General features: G+C 47.4%; 2 protein-coding genes across 3 annotated transcripts in view; one reads left to right on the top strand and one right to left on the bottom strand.

Moving 5' to 3' along the window:
* snrka (SNF related kinase a) overlaps window positions 1-18,352 on the top strand; it is a 34,998-nt gene extending 16,646 nt beyond the window's left edge. Inside the window, exons 3-6 of the mRNA XM_076988492.1 lie at window positions 1,919-2,060; window positions 10,813-11,025; window positions 13,661-13,795; window positions 14,701-18,352. Of these exons, the coding sequence (XP_076844607.1) occupies window positions 1,919-2,060; window positions 10,813-11,025; window positions 13,661-13,795; window positions 14,701-16,027 (1,817 nt within the window). The 3' untranslated portion in view covers window positions 16,028-18,352. The remainder of the gene's footprint in view (window positions 1-1,918; window positions 2,061-10,812; window positions 11,026-13,660; window positions 13,796-14,700) is intronic.
* Window positions 18,353-19,703: 1,351 nt separating this feature from the next.
* The window catches only part of ano10a (anoctamin 10a), a 20,064-nt gene continuing 17,538 nt past the window's right edge, over window positions 19,704-22,229 (bottom strand). For both annotated transcript variants that reach the window (XM_076988560.1, XM_076988562.1), the window contains one exon: window positions 19,704-20,652. In XM_076988560.1, the coding sequence (XP_076844675.1) occupies window positions 20,574-20,652 (79 nt within the window). In that variant the 3' untranslated portion in view covers window positions 19,704-20,573. The remainder of the gene's footprint in view (window positions 20,653-22,229) is intronic.

Here is a 22,229-nt window from a genome sequence, read left to right as displayed (position 1 = left end):
CTCCAGGGGGCTCTGCTCGGCCCACAGGCTGCACCGGGACTACCTTCCCTCACAACGGAAGTCCATCTGAAGCTCGACCTCAGCTGACAGGCGTAGCGCTGGAGATGGAGCGGTTCCTCCGACAGTAAAGGGCACAAAAGGCGAAGCAGATGTTGGTTAAAGAGGCAGGATCTCTCTGGGCGGTGTCTGGAGAAACGGTGGCTCAGGCTCTGTCTGGAGGAGTCAAAACAGAAAATGTCTAATGGGTCACTCAGTGGAAGTGCAGATGAGTATGAAAGAAGAATGAGTTCCCATAGTGCACCTGGGGACTGCCCTGAAAACCAGCCACAAGCTTCTCTGGACCCTCTCTGAACAAATGAAGCCTTGAAAATCTCAGTGCTGCTCAGGATTTTTGTCCTGTTTAGCCTCATTTTTTCCCCCCTCGTCTTGTAAAGAATTTAAATGATATGCCACAGCAGCAATCATCAGGGGGGTGTGGGGATAAAATGAGGATGCACCAGTATAAGAATTGTCAAGGGTCCTTATCACAGAAAACTGCTTTTCCCTCACTTTATTGAGGTAAAGGACACATTGTCTACTACCCCAGTCCACACAGCCAGGCTAACCTTCACAACCAGCCAGTTTTGAGACCTGTGTTTCCCTGATGTCATGAACACAAGCTCATTTACATATTTCCATCTGTTCAGCCTACAGCAGTTTACCACTGGCCACTTTAAATTGCAGGCTGAGGCATGATTCAGCTTTGAGTGCCTTTTGAATGATGCACAGTACGTGGCATCCAATCAGAACAGGGCTCATTTCTCATTGCTGTTTTAAAGGCACAGCAACGGGAACTTGTATCATTGTAATGCATCAAGAGGTTGGACGGATGATATCTAAAAATGAATTATGACTTTTTGCAATTTTTGAACATAAAGCCAAACATAAGTGGACATTAAGGGAGAAATAATGGAGCATATGAGCCATTTTAAGATATCCCGGGGGTGTGGGTCCCACCCTTTCGCACCAGTGCTCGTTAGTGATCAGGCCCGTGCACACTTCACCGCTGAGCGCTGTCGGGCGCGTGTAGGCCTGTGTGTGGAGCCCAACACGCATGAACTGCTGGTGTCACGCCAGCTCTCGGGAGGCGTGAACGGCGTTTGGCGGGAGGGCGGAGGCTGACGCTCTGACCTCTTTACCTTATTTTTACGGACTTGGGTCATGTTGCTGTGCAGTTCAATGTCTGGGCAAATGTTTTTAAAGGATCTAGCGTGTCATTAGAATGGCTGTAATCATGTTAAATGTAATGAGTGTCACGTCCGGTTTAGTATAATCTCACCTCTCGCTCCACAATCCCTGCTCAGACAGCCGAGCCATCGTTTTCTAAAATGAACTACAGCAAGGGGCCCCAGAATAAATCCCGCGAGGAGGAAGGGCTAATGGAACTTTTGCTCAGATATTCCATGGTCTCTCTCTCACCCTAATTACAGTGGCGTTCACATTAAGCTGTACGGCATAGCTATTTGAACGTCGTCTTGTTTCACTGTTGGCGGAATTAGCTGATTTGGAACCTCTGAATTAGATTTGCATAATATGGTGTTTGTTTAGCTCGTCATAAATGTAACGTGCTGCTTCTGTACCTGTGGATGACGAGCTGGTGTTGGTGGCTCGTTTAAGCAGTCAGGCGGTCTCGTGAATGGCTTCCTGAGTGCCGTGACAACCGAGGTCCTGGGCGTGGCTATAGTCCCGCACTACAGACAAACCAGTTTTACTCAGTTCATCTGTCTGTTCATACTGGTCATACTGGGTCTTTCTCGTAGAAATGTTTTTTTCCCTGTAGATGTTTTTTTGATCTACAGGGAGTAAGGCTCTGTGTGAAGGAACTGATCATAGCCGTATTCATAAATATATCTTGTTGATTGTGTCTGTCTCTCTCTAGATATCTGGAGTCTGGGCGTGATCCTCTTCATGCTGGTGTGTGGACAGCCACCCTTCCAGGAGGCCAACGACAGCGAAACCCTCACCATGATCATGGATTGTAAATACACTGTACCTACCCACGTCTCCAAAGCCTGCAAAGAGTAAGTGTGCGGGGCCCTGGGTGTAGATGGGGAGGTTCTCGTCTCTCGTAATGATGGAGATGTTCATGTGGTCAAGTAAGCCATGACTCCAGATGTCAGTTAGGAAGATGGGGGTTGTGGTGGTTTGGAGGACATCTTGCAGTGTAAGGAGTTGAGTAAAGGTGCTGGACCTGGAGCTAAGAGCGAGTTTCAGCTCTGAGGATGATATTGCTGAACTCTTTCTGTGGCCTCCACTGACGTGGTTTACCTCGGCAGTATTATGGCCACCCTGAGACTACTGTTATCTCATCCCTTTTTAAAAACACATTTGTTAAAGCACTTAAACACAAAACTGTGATTTAACGGGCAAATATTTGTTTACGGTTTAAGCGCTTCAAAGTTTACTGTAGATGGCGGGCCCCCAAAACGTAGTCTGTGCATGACATGCAAAAAAAAAGCTTTTTTCTGATATTTTTTGTTTTAAATAAAGTACGTTGTAAAATTATGTGTATAATACGCTTCAGCACAGTTCTTAGTAGCTTAGAAAGGGAAAAGATGCTACTTGGCATGCTATCAGGACTGTTGAATACTGCTCAGGGTAACACTGACTGGAGCATACTGATTACATCTGGAGGTCCAGCTCTCATCATGGTTATGTAATTGCACACTGCTGTGCCTGAGCCAACCGTATATGGACAGACAGAATAAGCACCAGTACTTTACAGCAGTACTTTATCACTGGTCGTAATGCACTGTTGTCTTGTATTAATTAATTCATCCTGTAAGACTTTGTATAATGAGATTTCCACATGAAGTAATATTGGTCATCTTGAGCTTCATTAGTTGTACAAACGAGTGATTTTCAAACGTAGCTTGTGCAGAAATCCGAATTTGCTTGTCGCAACAGTAGGTGATATCTGGGAGTACAGTGCTCACACTTGTCGCAACAGTAGGTGATATCTGGGAGTACAGTGCTCACACTTGTCACTACAGTAGGTGATATCTGGGAGTACAGTGCTCACACTTGTCACTACAGTAGGTGATATCTGGGAGTACATTGCTCACACTTGTCGCTACAGTAGGTGATATCTGGGAGTACAGTGCTCACACTTGTCACTACAGTACGTGATATCTGGGAGTACAGTGCTCACACTTGTCACTACAGTAGGTGATATCTGGGAGTACATTGCTCACACTTGTTCTGAGACTAGTGCAGTTGTAAATAATTGTCTGGAGCGTATAAGGGTATTTATTATATCTCGCCGGAAGTAAACCTGTTATTGCAAGTATGTTGTAAATTAAATGAATGAGGAAATATTATCTTAACAAGCAGTTGTTTTCTTACCAGAAAGGTTGTGATGAAATAAAACTGAAAATTCCATACCACATGTTTCATGCAGAGTAGAGATGAATCTGGTCTTAAACAGATATTCTGTTTAAATGACACTGCTCCCTTCCCAAGGGCCTCTTTAATGTGACTACAGTTCACCTAGTCTACATTCCCACACCGCATTAGTCTCAAGTAATGTTAGAACTTCTCTCAGTGAGGCAGAGGAGAATCCAAAGTGCCGATTGTAGGTCAGCTGTTGTATGTGGGCTGTTTTAGGGCTTTGCAGCTGTGCTCTGATCAGAGGTGCTAGCTTGCCATTGTTTACAGCGCATGCCTGTCTGTGTTGATGCACCATGGTGTGATTGGTTTGGGTCCTTCAGCAGAGCCTTGATTCCCTCTCACTGTAACGTTACTGCAGTGACCATCTCACCCTCACTGTAACGTTACTGCAGTGACCTTCTCACTGTAACGTTACTGCAGTGACCCTCTCACTGTAATGTTACTGCAGTGACCCTCTCACTGTAACGTTACTGCAGTGACCTTCTCACTGTAACGTTACTGCAGTGACCCTCTCACTGTAACGTTACTGCAGTGACCCTCTCACTGTAACGTTACTGCAGTGACCCTCTCACTGTAACGTTACTGCAGTGACCTTCTCACTGTAACGTTACTGCAGTGACCTTCTCACTGTAACGTTACTGCAGTGACCTTCTCACTGTAACGTTACTGCAGTGACCTTCTCACTGTAACGTTACTGCAGTGACCTTCTCACTGTAACGTTACTGCAGTGACCTTCTCCCTCTCACTGTAACGTTATTGCAGTGACCTTCTCCCTCTCACTGTAACGTTACTGCAGTGACCTTCTTTTGTAGCGCCTGTTGCCATTTGTCCAATCTTCAAATACAAAAATACGCTCGTGCCGTCAAAACAAAAGGCCATTTAATGCTCTTGCTGCCGATTTCCCCCTCTGCTGGGTTTCATTGGGCGGAGGCTGTTGAGTGCACAAGTGTGGTTTCACAAGTGTGGTCTTGTGAAAGGCCTGCGAGGTGAGAATGTGTTTGCAGCTCACACTGATGCTTAGTCAGGTGCTGCAGAAAGCATCAATATAATGTTGGTGAAACAAGGCACAGTGTGAATTATTTATTTATTGTGCTGCCTTTCATTTATTGCAGCCAGGTATGTGGAAACTCCATGTAATGATTTGGAGTATTATGTGGCGTTTAATTTGCACAGTGCTGTAGGGTTTCAGATGAGTGTCGGATGTCCTACGGTCTTCAAAACACCTTACTGTCTCTCTGTGGTGACCCCACCCCACCGTGCTGCTGCCCCCATGTGGACCCAGAGAGCAGTGCAGCCTGTAAGCTAGATCTACTTCTTAAGGCGCCCTGCATGCTTTAATGATGCAGCCTTGACCACACGGGGCCAATTGTACTACAGTTGTAATTCTCATTTGAACCCAAAAGTTGTTTTGGATTTAGCTAATTCAGCTATTGAAAATTGACAGGGTTCCAAACATATTTGGTTAAAAACAGGTGTGGAGCATGTTGGGAGCGTTTGTGTTAATTGGCTGTCTGCATGTACTTGACTGTCCCCTGGGAGACCAGTACAGGGACAGAAAAGCTGTTGATGATTGTGAAGCACCAGTTAGTCGTTTGTCCATTACTGAGCCAGCAGGTTAGCTGGGCTGGTGTTCAGGACATCCATGTTTCCACTAATGGGACATGCTGATTACAGGGTACCCGCGGGTCCTTAAAAAGTCTTAAAATGTCTTAAATTTAGTTTTCCATATTCAAGGCCTAAAAATGTCTTAAAATGTCTGGAATTTTATGAGGGGAGGCATTAAATTATTATAAGTGTGTGTTGTTCAGTTGTTCTGGCGCGATGTGAACTTTGCCGAATCTAGCGCTAGGACCATGCAGAAAATAACCGCTCCAGGGTCCTAGTGCTAGATTCCTAGCGTTGGAGTATACGGCTATAAAAAAAAAAAAAAGGAGTATACGGCCTCAACAACGTCAACAATTTTCGTTCGCCAACACCCCCCGGTCAACAATTCTCGTTCAGAAACCCCCCCGTCAACAATGTGGAGCACACCTGCATCCCCAGTAATAGTATTATTTTTTCTTGTGAGAGGTATTAAAAAGGTCTTAAAAGTCATTGAATTTGAGATTTAAAAATGTGCAGATACCCTGGATTAGAAACTAAAAGCTGTCAATCAAATGCTCCACGCCGTTGTTTTATTGAGTTAACTTGGACCATATTGTCAAAAAACATCTGGTCAGATCCATGTTCCTTTGTTTCATCCAGTGAACAAGCATTCTGGGGCAGGTTTCATGCCACGCTGTCTGCCACCATCTGCCTTTTCTTCTTTAAGCTATGAGGATTTTGAGACAACACTGCCGTGAACAGTCAAGTTTCTCCTCAAGTTTGAACCGTCTGCCTAACTGTGACTGATGGCATTTGCAGCCTGCCGGCGGCTGGGATGTCCACAGTGCCCGCCCACAGTCTGCATCCCTTCATCACATCAGCAGCGCCGTGACGTTACATTAGCCCGCCGCTCCCACGGCGTTGACGCAGAGGTTGGGGAGTTCAAACGGCCCTCCGCTGTGGGCGTGTGCAGCCGTGGTGAAGCTACTACGCTGTTTACTACTCTTCTCAGATACACACCCAGGACATGCACATGTCTGCCAGGTGACCTGACCCCCCCATGCCCCAGCAGTCCTCTCCTCCATCAAGCACACGGACCTCCTGGTTCCTCCAGGCCAGCCACTGCGTACGAGCGTGTGAACGCAGCAGAGCTGCTCCCCCTGTGGTGGGGAACGTGGACGTGGCATCAGCTGTCTGGGCTGATGGGAAGATGTTTGAACAGCTCTACTGCTTGTAGACCTGAGATCCTGAAATGGAGGTTGATTGATCTTCAGTTTGGACACGGCTACGTGATCTTCATGTGCTGAAGCTCATGTGGTCTTGTCGTCCCGATCTATTAACTGCAGTGTTGCACACTTCCCACATTTATTTTATGTTATCATGTAATATTGTTTTTTATTTAGTTATCAGTGTCAATATTCCCCTATTTTTTCTCCTTTATAGAAATCCTTGTATTATCTGTGTTTTATGTTGAGAGAAATTGTATTAAGTCCTGGTAGACGATGAACCTGCTCAGGACTGTTTTATGTAAATGTTTCTAGGTGTCATCTTTAATGTTTTTAGTTCAGGCGTTTGTCTTGGACACACCTGTGATACAATTCAGCTGTCAAGTGGTTTAAATGTTTAGGATGTAATGTACTCGATGTTAATAATTCCATAGGGCAGCTTGCGTAATGGCCGCCAGCTTCTCATTGTTGCTGGATAGTTTTAATAAATGTGGCAGTGCTAGAGGACTAGCGGTGTGGGTGCAGCATCTCTGCATGTGGAAGTGGCCTTGGGGCGGTGTGTGTGTGTGTGTGTGTGTGTGTGTGTGTGTGTGTGTGAGAGAGAGAGAGTGAGTGGGACCTTCCACTGGGGACGTTTTCCATTTCCCACAATTACTGTCATTTTTTTCTGTTTTGCTGCATATTCACAGTGGCCCTTAATCCAATGTTTTGTTTATTCTTCTCCCTTGCACTGTATTTGTTTTTTTAAGGAAACATCTACCCTTCATCTCTCCCCCCCTCCTCCCCCTTGAATCGATGTTGTCCCAGTGATTTGACCTGATGGAGCACAGATGGGTGGTGTCTCCTGTGAGCACATGTTGGCTCCATGACTCTTACACTGGGACTTCCTGCCACGTTTCTTCATCTCCATGTGTCTCAACCATTTCCTCCACCGTAGATCTGACTCGTAGATCTGGCTGATCATGGAGTGAGTCTCTCTGCGCTCACAGGTCTCTTGAGCTCCAACCACACACTTCTCTTCATTTCTTCTCTCTCCTCCCATCACCGTGTCCTGTTTGACTGGACATGTGTGCAGTATCGTTGCAGTCGCAGCACTGCAGACGGCTCACGCGGATCACCGTGTCTCCAGGTGCGCCCGCTGGGTCACCCTCGGGGCGTGTGGGCGTGGCCAGCGCTCAGACCCGCCTCTCACCTCACAGGGTCCGCCGCATTCCCTCCCGTTTCACTGTTGGAACAGAAGACGGAGTTGACTAGCAGAGCCGCTCTCCATGCGGCTAAAACGAGTTAACAGTCGTTGGCTTTACCAGCATTACTGAACGGCCATCTGGTGTCTCTTTAGAAGCACAAACTCAAGCCAAGCAGGAGTTCCAGAAGGATCCGTACACATCAGCTGCTGTGTGTACACTTGATGTACAGTATATCGAACCTCATACGAAGAATCTTAAAGATTTTTACAGTCGTTTCATGTATTTACTGCCTCATAATTGGCAGTAGTGGACTGTGCATGTTTGTATCCATGTCAGTTATGGCCCGTTTGGTTAATATGATCTGCAGTGTCTCAGGTAATGTTGCAACCTGTCCCTTGTTTGCCAGGGTACATGGTATGTGCCAACTACACATTGGCCTGCTTTTGGTTTAAAGAACACTTTTTTTTTTGTCTCAACTGAAATGCTTCCTTGTGATTCATAGAAAAATAAAATCCAAAGGTGATGGGGAAATAGGCTGAAATCCTAAATCCAGGGTTTGATCCCGCCTGATGCCTGGCTGATGTTTGGTTAGTATTTTACTCTCTGGCTATTCCCTAGGAAGTGGAAGGACCTTTCTGTTACAATGCTGTGTAAATAAAAACCACGGCATGTGAGTCCTTCTGGGAAGGGTTACTCTGTGGCTCTGTGACCATCCCTGCAGTCTTTCCGCCCGAGGAGATGAGGAGGAGGATATATTTAGGGCTTTACCCAGGAACAGGGGAGGGCACCGTCCTCCTTAAGCCTGCGTGCGCGAGCCACACGGAGAGACCTCGTTCGTTTGTAAGAGAACTTGCACGCGCAAATCACGCTTCAATCTGGGACCTGAGGAAGAGGTGCGGACGCTGCCCTGCTCTCCGAGAGACGGGCACGGTGGTGCCAAGGTCCGACTCAAGCCCAGTGAGCACGAGGACTCCCTCTGCTGTGGCCCGAGGCCCAGGGCCCGGCTCCAGCCCAGCTCCTCTGCTGTGGCCCGGGGCCCGGCTCCAGCCCAGCTCCTCTGCTGTGGCCCGGCTCCAGCCCAGCTCCTCTGCTGTGGCCCGGCTCCAGCCCAGCTCCTCTGTGGAGGCCCGGGGGTCCATGTGGATGTGGGAATAGAGTGCGAGTCTTATCGCTGCTCCATGGCGCTCTCTCGGGGGGGAACCAGCAGCTTTCCACATGTGGTCTGCAGTGCAAGGGCAGTTTAATCAAGATGTTGTAAATGTGCTGGAGGCCGGCACCATCACACACGGGGCCCTTCAGGCAGTCGTGGTAAAAGGCTAACCAGTATGTTGCCTTAATGTGCACGATAAGCCATGTTATAAAAGGTTAATTTGTAGACACTTTAGATATGAACCTTAATTAAATTCACATGCACAAGAGTTATTGGACTGCATTGCTGTGTGCCCTTTGCCCTTTGTTCTTTATCCTCGTATGAACTACGGTGGCCTGTCGTCTTGTAACTGATATGATCAGCATGCCGTGACAGGACGTGCTTAGTGGGGTCACTTGGCATGTTGTGAAATGGCTTATTAAGATGCTGAACAAAACTGAGATTAAGTCTGTGTGTTTGTTTCATACGCCGTCACCTCTATAGGCCCAATGTCTACGGCCAGGGTCAAAGCGTCAGTGTGCAAAATGGAGGGAGAAACGTTTCCCGCCAGAGTTGTGTTGTTTCTGCTGTTTTCGTTGTGGGCTGTAGCAGTGCTCGTGTGTGTTTGAATGTTCTGTCCATCTGTTTAGTTTTGTTTTATTTTTCTTCCTTTGAGTTTGTCGGGATTCGTTTGAATCGCAGTTCCTTTTCTCTTCCTTTGCCAGGTTCAGGTTACCTCTGGTAAACCTGTTCCAGTGAAGGGATCGCACAGCCCAGCATGCAAGGGGGGGATTAATGCAGTTGGCGTCTTGTTGTGTAATATTCTCAGTCTCATTAAATTACTATATCTGTTTTCACACATTGTGATTTGCATTTCAAATGGGGAGTGTTGAGCCCTGTTCCAGCACTCCCTCTCCGTAGCTAGTTCCCTCCGACTAAGGCGCCCGACAGATCTGTGCTCGTCTCCAGCTGATCCACACCGTTTAAGCCGTACGCAGAGCTCGTCGCCCCCTCCAGCAGTCCTCTACAGCTGCTGGACACCGTGTGGAAAGGAGAAAACGCCCTTTAAACAAAGCCTTTATTTCTTGGGCACCATGGTGTTGCACGTTTTCTCTTAGTGGGACTGGAATGCAATACTACAGTGGCATGACTTTATTTCATTATTTGTTTCTTTAACTGGTGAAAGTGTAATAACTGATGGACCGGACTTGTAGTAAATTGCTGGCTGGGATCTTTCTTGCCAGATGGCCAGTTAAGTGGCGTGTACACCTGGGCAGGCCTGAGAGGACGAGACGTGTACACGCGCAAATCCTCATTTGGCAGTTGTGGATCTTGTACAGGCGTGTTGGAATTCCTCGCATTCTGGATCATGGAGTCAGCCGTACACACACACACACACGACACTGGAGACCACGTGTTTGTACCGTAGTACCAGAGCACCAGCCGCCACGGCATGTTATTAGAGGAGCGCTGCCAACCCTTCCCAAGAGTCGTTCCATTAACCATTCCTTCACGGTGTATACACATATCTACAAACCAGCGCGGCGGGTTTTAACCAGCGCTCGACGGAGCCAAGCACACCCACGCTGCAAACGCTAATGGTCCGGTCGGTTTCTCCTTTGATTGCTTGGACATTGATATTAGGCGTGGCGAGTCTAAAATTAAACCCCACCATTTAGTGCCAGTGCTGCTGATTACCGGGGCGATTATAGGACTCTAATGGCTACTGTTTTTGTCCAAGGAGCCAATGACCATGGTGGTTGTTCGGATATGTCAGAGGTTCACTGCAGCAGCCTGCATACTTGACACTCGCCGACGTGCGTCATAGAGGAATAGCTTGTTTAGGAGGACGAGCCACTGACATAATAAGCAAGAGCGTAAGCGATGACCTTTGACGTGTATTGAGAAACGTTTACAACGGGGGGTGGTGTTTTATTTGTTTTTTTGGCTGTTTGTTTTTTTTTTTGCGGTAGGCCGATGCTGTGCTTGTACTTGTCTAGGCTCTTTTTTAAAATCTGTTTATTTCTCGCTTATTTCTCCTTCATCTCTCTGCTCTGTGGCTGACGCAAGCAGGGCCACACGGGCTCTCCAGTGAGGCGTGGCAGGGTCACGGGGTCGCGGGGGGTCGCAGGAGCCCACATTTTGAGTGGAGACTAGGAAACTGGTCCTGGTGTGAGCCAAAATGGCTTCAGATGTCACTGCGGACACCTGTGACAGGGTACTGGTGCTGATGTCGTGCTCTTGTCGCCCCCAACAGTCTGATCAACCGGATGCTGCAGAGGGATCCCAAGCGCCGGGCCTCCCTGGAGGAGATCGAGAGCCACGCGTGGCTGCAGGGGGTGGACCCCTCCCCGGCCACCAAGTTCAGCACGCCCCTGGTGTCCCACAAGAACCTCTCCGAGGAAGAACACAACAGCATCATCCAGCGTATGGTGCTGGGGGACATCGCAGACCGCGAGGCCATCATCGAGTAAGTCCCTCCCCCTGGTTGGTCACGCGTGTACACCCTGGTCCATCATCTCCCGACCCGTGTTTCGTTAGTTTAACGGTGATGGGCGTTTCGGTTGAGCACAGGAACATCGTGACCGGTTCTACCATCGCAGTGCGTCACTGCTCACAGAGCAGCCAAAGGTGTCCTCCGTTACCAGGACACTGCACTGAGGCAAGCGTAATGTACAAAATATGTCAGATACCAGATTACTCTTTTATTAATTGACACAGCGGTGGTATTATTCAGCCTCTTTCGTAGAAATGCATTAGAATAGTCTTGTTGTCGGGAAACAGGAAATGGCTGTGATGTTTTGTACAGGAGTGGCGCAGTGAAGAGAGGCTTGATGTAGGACTGTTGAGAGTACATCAGCCTCTGTTCATCTGCCCACCGTCCCAGAGAACAGCTCGGCCCCAGAGAACAGCTCCACGGGTCAATAACGGTGGAGGGGATTAATCGCACGTCTCATATGAGCCTCCAGCACATTTCTTGCCGCACCCACAGCAACAGAAACCGAAATGACGCCATTAAAAACCTCAAGAGCTTTGTTGAGAGACTTACTAGGAATGCGTTTTCATTTTGAACTGCTTTACATCTCCTGTTGCTACCAAAATGTGAAACAGGAGTTGGAAGTTACTTGGACCATTTTTCTTCTCCTTTAATATTGTGCCTCTCAGATCTCATTTATCGTAAGGAGTGTGAAGGCTGAATGAGTTGGTGTAGATGATCTAGCAGGTATTCTCAATCCACGCCTCAGCGTCCAGCCGGCAGCCCACGTTTGCACTGCGTTCCACGTTTCCATGTAAGGTTAATTAGCCGTTAATTAACCTTTAGATTTTTGAACATTATTTTCTAATATTTTACCTCTTAATTTTATTTTAATTTATTCTATTTAATGTGACCGTTATTTCTAGGCAAGTATGCTATAGTCCAATTACAGCCCTGTTGTGCCAGTCTTGGGGCTGCCATATGCCCCACTCCAACATGCCTGAACCCAGTCATTAAGAGCCCTGAATACCCGGTACAGGTAGTGCACATGTGGCAAAAAATAAGTTACATTAAATGAAATAAATTAAATAAAAGGTAAAATATTGAAAAATAAAGTGCAGAAGAAGGTTAATTAATGGCAAATTCAAACGTGGGTTTTATTCTGTGTTTGGAATGTGGCCAGCAGCTCGTGCCACAGACAGGGTCTCCTTCAGCCCTCGTGCCACAGACGGGGTCCCCTTCAGCCCTCGGGCCACAGACGGGGTCCCCTTCAGCCCTCGGGCCACAGACGGGGTCCCCTTCAGCCCTCGGGCCACAGACGGGGTCCCCTTCAGCCCTCGGGCCACAGACAGGGTCCCCTTCAGCCCTCGGGCCACAGACAGGGTCCCCTTCAGCCCTCGGGCCACAGTCAGGGTCCCCTTCAGCCCTCGGGCCACAGTCAGGGTCCCCTTCAGCCCTCGGGCCACAGTCAGGGTCCCCTTCAGCCCTCGGGCCACAGTCAGGGTCCCCTTCAGCCCTCGGGCCACAGTCAGGGTCCCCTTCAGCAGGCAGGAACAGGAACTAGAGCTGCTCCACCTCCCCACTCCACCAGCCACTGTCTGCTGAAAATATACTGGCCAGTAAATAGTTAGGCGATTATTATTTTAAGTCATTTATTCATATTATAAAATAAGAAAGGGTTTAGCAGTTGTCAAAGTTGGTGGAAAAGTACTAATGACTTAGGAGAAGAATGGGGTTGTAGAACACGTGTATGTAGCCCCAGATATTTTAGCACTTCATTTCTAAAAATGTTAAAGGTGCCAGAAGGTTTTGAAGAAAGTTGGACATCATGGACATTACAGTAAGAACACAGCAACATGGAAACAAAGTAGACCTGCAGATATTGGGCAGTGTGTTTTATTGATATGAAATGGGTCGCACTACTACAGTATGAACCTAAATTTTGATCCTGGCTACAGCCCAGACAGAAAACCACAGCAAGCTGTTGCAAGTGAGGTGTAAAGCAACATTTATGTGTCGTCATTCAAGGTAGCAGGATGCTGCTTGGCCCTACTTCCTCAACCTAGATCTGCTGGGCACACAGCACGCTGTTAATCTGGAGGGCGGGGGGTAATCTCAATACCAGTGTGTTTTGTAGATCGGTCCTATCCAACTTTTTCTAAGAGATTATTGTCATTCGGGGCTATTGTGGCAGCTGAGGGTCCATTTGTTTGTTCATTAACATGTAATCCTGGTGAAGCGGAGGGGGGATTGGGAGAGTACCCAGAGTGTGCAGTGCCCACGCCAGGCTCACGCTAGCTGCAGCCAGCTCCGTTAGCTCCGCGTGGGGCTGCTCACTCCAGTCAGGGTGATCTTGGCGTGCTTCTGTAGAATACCCTGCTATTTTAGTCACACGCGTTTGGGTGAAATATGGGACAGAATACTGACCATCCAGACCTTTTAAAGGCATTGTTATCCTCTTGAGTGTTTAAAAGGGCGAATTTCTGGCCCAGTGTGCATGTGTGTCTCTCTCCCTTCCTCCCTCCTATCTCCTAAATGCACTCACTCTCTCTCCATCCCTCTCTCTCTCTCTCTCTCTCTCTCTCTCTCTCTCTCTCTCTCTCTCTCTCTCTCTCTCTCTCTCTCATAGAGCCCTAGAGACTAACAAGTACAACCACATCACTGCTACCTACTTCTTGCTGGCGGAGCGTATCCTGCGGGAGAAGCAGGAGAAGGAGGTGCAGCCTCGATCCTCCAGCCCCAGCAACATCAAGGCCCACTTCAGGTACCCGGGCCTGGCCCACCTCCTCCAACACACCTCCCTTAACCTCGGGTCCCTCTCAGTTGACCTCGGGCGCCAGAGCTGGAGAAACATCAGCCTGTCTTCAACATGACGGTGGTATTGGTCTAAGGGGGTCCAGCAGCTCTCACACGGTGTTGGACATCAGAGCCCAAAGCGCGGTGTGCTGGGTCTACACGCGTTGCTGTACGCAGGAGAGTTCGCGGTGTTGTGCACTCGGACAGGCCGACATCAGCACGGTGGCTCTTTGGCTCTTTGACATGTCTGTCGGTCAGGTCACGAAACAAGAAAAAGAAGATATAACAACTGGGGCGTGTCGAGGGCAAAGTCGAGGGTAGTCAGTGCCTTGTTGGCAGTCTGGCTGGGGTTTGGGCGTGGCACTCACGGGTATGAGGGATTCAGTCATGGAGGGAGGTGGCATGATCGGGGGGGAGGAGCCCTGTGACACGGCTGTGGGGGGGGAGCGTTACCTCCGTATGCAGTGGACTTTTGCAAATGCCTTTATTTGAAGTGCGTTTACATAAATAGTGCAAGCTGACCAAAAACTATAACAAAAATCACACAAGACTGACATAAGAATTTAAATAAGCTAAAGGCGCACAACGGCCTTCTGTTTGGAAGCCTGAGGCATCCAGCGGGGCCTTTCTTTGCTTTCTCAATCAGACTCGGCATTGTGCGTCTTGCCGTTATCTCTACTGAGATGTGACCACGGTGCCCTGTTTGTTTGGCTTGTCGCTATATCAACAAAATGTTTGTGGAGTGATGAAGGTGGACTGTGCAGCCGTGGCGACCCGGGAACATGCGTGAAGGTCCACGTGGCCTTTAGCGCAGCGGTACGGGTCGCGATGTCGAAGAGGGAATATTTACGCGAGTGTCCGTTCTCTTCACAGGCAGTCGTGGCCCACTAAAATCGACATGCACCAGGACATCGAGGACAGCCTGGCCGCCTCGTCCATCTCCCACGCTGGGGGGCCGCAGTCGCCCGCCCGCAGCGCCGAGAACCTGCTGAACGGCCACCGCAGCAAAGGCCTGCTGGATCTGGGCCGGCGCGAGGACCCCGGCGGAGAGGGAGCCGGCGGGGGGGCCTCGCTCGTCCCGCCCGTCTCGGCTCCGCCCAACCCGCTCAAGCCCGGCGGCGTGGCCCCGCCCCCCGCGGCCGCCTCCGCCAAGCAGCGCACCTGCCTGTTCCGCGTGGAGGAGGACGAGGAGGAGGAGGAAGAGCAGGACCCGTCGCCGCTGCCCACGCAGGTGATCCTGCGTCGCAAGCCGCCGTCCATCACCAACCGGCTGACGTCCCGCAAGAGCGCCCCGGTGCTGAAGCAGATCTTCGAGGAGGAGGGCGAGTCAGACGACGACTTCGACATGGACGAGAGCCTCCCGCCCAAGCTGAGCCGCCTGAAGATGAACATGACCTCGCCGGGCACGGCCCAGAAACGATACCACCGCCGCAAGAGCCAGGGCCGCGGGTCCAGCTGCTCCAGCTCGGAGACCAGCGACGACGACTCGGAGAGCCACCGACGACGCCTGGACAAGGAGTCGGGCTTCACGTACAGCTGGAACCGCAGGGACAGCAGCGAGGGCCCGCCCGGGAACCCGGGGGGCAACGGAGGGGGCAGCAGCGGCGGGCAGGGCAAACCCCCGGGGGAGGGCAACTCGGGACCGGACAGGGGCAGCCCGCCGGGAGGAGGCGGGGGCGGAGAGGGCGGGGGCGGCACAGGAGGCGGGGGAGGTGGTTCGAAAGGGCAGGGCAGCCCGTCCAGCTGCTCGAGCGGCGGTGGCGGGGGGGGCAACCCGACGTCGGGGTCCGCGCGGGGCGGCCCCCGGAGCGCCGGGGAGCTGGTGGAGAGCTTGAAGCTCATGAGCCTGTGCCTGAGCGCCCAGCTGCAGCAGCGCAGCTCGGGCCGGGGCGGACGCTTCATCATCGACCCACGCAGCCTCTCCAGCGTCCGCGTGCAGGAGAAGAGCGCCTGGAAGATGTGCGTGGGCTCCAGCGGGAGCTTGGACAAGGTGGCCGGCAGCTCCATGGAACTCTACCAGGACCAAACGGCGGCCATGCTCAAAGAACTGGACCTGGCCACGGAGAACAACCTGAACTTGAAAAACAACGTGCTGCAGCTACCTCTGTGCGAGAAGACCATCTCTGTGAACATCCAGAGGAACCCCAGGGACGGACTGCTCTGCACGTCTGCCCAGGCCAGCTGCTGCCAGGTCATATGATGGCAGGTCACGTGACCAGTCCTCGTAGCAGATAGCTCCTGTTGCAGCATTTGTAGCATAACGAGCACTTGAGTACTCTTCCAGTAGCTGTGTATGACCTTCTCCTGCCCTCTGCCTTCAATGTCGTCTTAATCATTCTTTCAGCCTATTTATTGAGTTTCTTTCCTCGGACCTGTTTGTTTTTATGAGGTGCACGCTGCTATACTTTTTTTTTCCTCCTTCTTCTTCATTGAGGGGCGGTCCTGTTTAGCTCCACCCACTTTTACATCACTGATGCTTCTTGCCATTTTCCCCCCCCCCTCATGTCTTTTAATCTATTGAAGTGTAAGATGCATTACATGGTTCCACATTGGCCAGTCAAATCCTTATTTTTAATGAAGTATTTAAATAAAGCTAAATAAGTAATGACCAAATAACGACCAGTACATAGCAGTTAATAATGCAAGCATGTGTATCCTTGTAAGAACTATTTGGTGCAGAATGGAAGCCAAATGAAATCTCCCCAGTAATTATGATGTTGATTTTAAGAAGCAGCTAATGCAATACTTCACTTCTGATTACACCTCCTATCTGATGTCTTAAACACACCGACCAATTAGGATTTAGGTGCTTGTGTGTCACACAGTTGATTTACATGTCAGATAGTTCATACCGATGGCTTCTGAACTTCTAAACAATTGATTTGGCAAGATGTTTAGTAATGTTTGAAGGTGAACCCTATTAGAAATTTTTTTAAGAGGACCGTTTGTCTCTGTTCTTTTTAATTAGACCCCCCCCCTCCACTCCCCAAACAAAACAGGAAACTACCGACAGGAAATAATTCTTTGTTTTTTTCTTTTAACAGCATCCATGTTACTTGGCCAATCTGATAATTATATTGACAAATTGTTTTCCTGTGGTTCAGACGCATAAGCTAAAAATTCCAAACATTAGTCTTAAAAGTTTTGCCTACAGTGTGCGAAGTGACTGAAGAACATTTGCCACGTTGAGTCGTTGTTAAATCCCACGCTTAATAATTTTACACCCGTGCCCAAACCGATGTCAGGACGGCGTTAAACAGGACGTGCACCCTGAATACACCATTCATCTGTTGTCGTCTGCTCCCCTTTTTAAAATCCACACAGTTCAGATAGTCATGACACTGAAGCAGGACATCAGTTGTAAATTGTACCCACTGGAATGGAGCAAGTAGCAAACCGATTGGCTGCGTGCCCACGGCCGTGTGTGCAGTGTCCCATAACCTGTATCCACCTTTTAGCGAACCACTGGCACTGATGTCCCACGGTCTGCCTGTGGTCCTGCAGTTCTACTTAAAATCACAGGTTCGATTCTGAGGAAACGCGAAGAATTCTTAGACCTGCATTATTCTCCTCACAGTGGGGAACCAATCCCTAAATGGTGTACAGCTTCTAGGGTTAGAGCAGCTGCTCTGGCCTTAAGAGTTTCTCTGCCACTCACTTTGTTACTGTGTGTACCCAGTCTCCATTGAAGACTGGCCGTAGATGTCTATAGGGTATGTAAATACATTTTTAAAAGTTTATTTTTTTTAAAGGACTGCTGTTTTAAAATGCTGTGTTGAATACAGACATGGGGTTGGCTTTTTAGCCGAAGCCATGCTGTCTGTCAGTCACCCGGCATCCTGGTTCCAGCTACCAGATACTCCTGAACCGGCCTGAGCTGCAGACACTCTTAGGACGTCCAGAATCTCCTGGTGTAGGGCGGGTATGTCGGCGCTATTAAGGGCCCAGGTGAAGCCAGGGAGATAGAGAAAGAGATTTTAAGGGCATTGGCAATAAGCTATAAGTTGCAGCTATCTGTAAATATACATATTTTTCTTTTATATTTCATAACATGTACAGCCGTAGAATGGCTCACTTGACCGAAAAAGAAAATTGTGAGTATTTTTCTTTTCTTTTTAAACAATAAGGTTTGTAAATATAGATGTAAATATGGTGCTCTCTATAGAACTGCAGTGTTGACCATCTGGTTCAGAGCTGTAATATAGCCTTATTAGTTATGAGTGTCACAGACAAATTTAGCAAAGGTGAAAAAAAGAAATCCGTGCTATATTCATAATGTCGGTCTCGGACTGCGTCCTGCTCCGACGTAAGCAGGTAAAATGGCGTGCATGTTGGACGTTTGACGTAATTTATCCATGTACATCAAGGGAAAAGAACCACCACGAAATGTTACTGGACCAAAATCATGTACTGACGTATAAAGAAAAACGACAATGAAGCGAAATGAATAAATGTGCTGTTGTTGAAACTTGTCCTCAAAAGTTACATATAGCTATGGTAATGTCCGAAATTAAATGTTGTGGAAAACGTCTTTAAATTGTCTGTCTTTTTAAAATATATATATATATATATATATATATATATATATATATATATATATATATATATATATATATATATATATATATATATATATATATACATACACACACCGGTGTATATAAAAAACCTGTGGTCAGCAAAGTGAGGGCTACTGTCTGTCAGTGAGAACATGCTGGCATAAATATAGGATGTTTTACATTACAATTGCTTCATAATTTGTCTATATTTCATTTACAATTTTAGATCCTGCTTGTAGTTTTGGGTCTACTGTAATTGAAACCATCCTAACGCTTATGCCAGCAAACCTGTTTCTTAGATCAGTCAACCCTTTTTGTAACCTAAAGCATTCACACGCTTTAAGAATATTGTGCTCTACATCAGTCTTCACAAGGCACCTCGCATAACCCAACTATACAGCATGTGCCTGGAGCCATTTGGGGGGCAAAGGCACTTTCCTAATGCATGTGATGACAATTTGCCATCGGCTGTGATCCCACCCAAAACACCCCCAGCGTTCCACGTTCCCTCACTGTCTAGCAACCCATAGAACGCACACTAGACTTGTGTTGAGCAGAAACGAGCAGCACGACTCCCTCGTTTGCTAAAGCCTCGGATGAATTTGCGGTGGGCCGAAGGCTCCGGTTGAGACCGTGACACCGGAGTGGCCAGTGTAAAGGGAGAAGTTAAACACCACCGGATGCCGCAGCCCTCGGGGCCACTGCTGTTGAAAGGCTCTCTACCGTGATCTACTGCCGACTTGTGCTGCCAGATGTCTCGAGTAACCCAGCGCCCTTGGAGGGGCACGGGAAGGCTATAGCACGCGGCTGCTTCCAGCTGGACACTGGTGGAATAAAACTCATTAGCCATTAGCCTGGTAGCTGTGGGTACTGTGATGGTGATGACCTTTCACCTGGTCCCAACCCCATGGTTACCACAGCACAGGCCCTTGTTTTTTCCCCCAATAGGACTCGTCTGAAGTGGCATCAGAAGGTTAGAGCACAAGCTTGGAGATCCTGCACAATTTGGCCTGTTGATGAATAAAAGGTACTGAGACACCAGCTCATGTCAAGTGAAACAGTTTAAATGACCGTTGGCAGAGACTATGCACAGCAGTTTCAGTTCTTCCTCAAACATGATTCAACTCAAGAATTACAATTCCTGCTCTCTAACACCTTGCCAGCAAGTCTGAGAAGTGCCATCTATAATGAATAACTCCCATATTCCAGAAAACAATATATGAACCTTAATGTAATAGCCAAGAAGATTTATAGCCTTTTTCAAGGCTACTGACTTGTAAATCAATTCAGACTGAGGCTAGGCAATGAACACAGTCGTGCATCTGTCACTGTAACAGTTTAGACGTTTATTTTCAGGGAAGGGGGTATCAGGTTTACTTGGCTTCAAGTACAGTGTAGTGTGCACATAACTTGAGTACACAAAAGCAGTAACACGAGTGTGTGACCTGATGGCGATTCAAGGCACTGCGCAGTCTGGGAGATGCATGGAGCATTAGCATGCCTAATAAATATGGGCTGATACATGAAAGACAAAAGTTACTGGCTTGTAGCTGAAAACTGCTAAATACTGAACCATGACCTGCTTACTATATCGTCTTTTATCCTTCGTGGTGAGCTAAACATTGTAGTATGTACTGCGTCCGAAATTGTATATTTCTATTCCAACCAAGTGTTCAAAAATAGAACTACACGAAATGATTGTTAAACGTTTAAACATGATCATAAATCTTATAATTCTTATTTTTTCTTGTAGTTATGATGCTTAACATAAAATTTATTAAATGCATTAAAATTCTTTTGACTTCACATGTCTCCAAACTTTATAGTGTCCAAATAATTCCATACTTAAATGCCACAATACACAGAAAAAAAAGAACAGGATGTGTTCAATTTCGGACGCAGTGAAGGTCTCGGGAGTCCACGTTAACCATTTCTGCTTTCATAAATATATATATTTATATAAAAAATTTAGTTATAAATATTTTGGAGTATTTTTTGGCTTGATCAAGTTGAACATACTTTAACAACCTTACACCTTGTTGTGGAGAACATACAGTAAGGAAGCAGACACCCAGGGGCTTGAGTTGCTAGTGAAAAACACTGTTGTAAGGTCCTGTAATAGACGCCCGTACGCTGGACACAAGCACCTGCAGCAGCGTGTTTAAGTGAGGATCCATATCTGCACTGTCACGGTCTCCGAGGGTGATGGTCTCCTTGATTCTCATCACTTCTTGGCCTGTGGGAGCTCTGTAACCTCCTGCATTTTCTGGAAAGAGAAAAAACAACCCAGACAATATTAATGCTGAGTCTTATATTCAGGGCTGACTATGGACCACAACCGAAGCAGCAGAGAGTTGCTATTGTTAGTAATGCAGCTGTGTTTTATATTACTCAATCGTGTCTTCAAGCAAAAACAGCTTCCTTTGGTAAACACTCTGAAAGGATATCCACGTCTAGAAACACCACATCTTTCAAGTGTCTAATCTTGAATGATTTACACTTAGTGATGGTAATGTTTACCAGCAGTAATATTAAACCAATAAATGACTTATTTTTCCTTAAAAACGTGACCCTAAAGAGAGCTGATAAATCTTTAAAATCCCCTAAAGAGGCACCGAAGCTCGTAAACCACACAGAACTGTAACGTATTAGGGAACTAAATCAATCAGGCCTGCAGACTTTAAACAAGCCTGGATTATTTTTAAATATATTTTTCCATTAAAACATTTCCCAGACTGATCTAGCCTAGGCCACATTTAATCAATTAACACTGCTGCCTACAAACCAGAGTAAATTACCTACTCAGTAAAAAAGTGTTATGTGCAATGAACTTTTCCAGCCAATAGCAAGATCAATGTGCGCAGATGTGCTGACACTCGGGTTTCTCCCGTGCCTTGTTCTCCCAGTATGGGCTCTGGGTTTGTGAAGGCACAGCAGTGGCGGTTATCAGTGATCACAACAATACGGGCCAACTCTGAAAATAAAGCTAAGCCAATAATAAACTGGATGCATTTCCTACAGTTTTATTTTCTTGCAGATCCAATACCTACTGTTTCAGTATGCTGATGGAGCTTAAAAGAGATACAGAGACTTGTGAAAAAAAAAACCCTCCATCTTAGGCTGAGTTCTCGAGATTTTAAGACAAAGGTGCAAAGAAATACAGCAGTAATTCCATATAGACCCAGCCTATCTGGAACAAATACTCAGACTTCCAGGGGAGATTGTGAAATGTATGCTGGGATAATTGCTTGAACATGTTGGTATTGATTATGGGAGTAGACTGGCACACAGAGTCTTAAAAGCTTTTCTACAGCAGCACAGAGTGCTTTGCTGAAACAGCTACCCTAAAGCTAGTGCTCGAGTTTACCAACCAACACAAATCATTGTGCATCCACTGGCTGTGTGTGTGTGTGTGTGTGAACACATATTTGCAAGTGTGTATATGTGTTTTGAATTAAATAAAAATAATTTAAGAGATAAGAGCATTTCAAGTGATCACGCCATTCTGAGAAGTTGTCCTCCTTGGACCCATATTATGGATTTATTATCCAGTGTTTTGATATGTGTAAGGCAGAAAAGACCAATCAGAACTGCACCATTTAGACATGCATTGAAAAAAGAGTGAAATGAGAACGATTTCATGATGCAAGATTTCTCATTTGAATTCCATTAGACGCTTAAAACTAAAACTCACCTTGAAACCAGTGTCAGTCATGATAATGGATCTATGCTGTTGCCCTGGGCAAAGATAAGCTAGTTTCGTCTTTGCCATCAGTTTAAGGTATACATAATTCTGGGTGTGCTGGGCTGAACGGCTAATTGACCCATGAACACTGAGCTTCT

This window comes from Brachyhypopomus gauderio, unplaced genomic scaffold (genome assembly GCF_052324685.1).
Source record: "Brachyhypopomus gauderio isolate BG-103 unplaced genomic scaffold, BGAUD_0.2 sc62, whole genome shotgun sequence".
Classification (NCBI taxonomy): Eukaryota; Metazoa; Chordata; class Actinopteri; order Gymnotiformes; family Hypopomidae; genus Brachyhypopomus; species Brachyhypopomus gauderio.
This window is presented reverse-complemented; position numbering and strand designations above follow the sequence as displayed.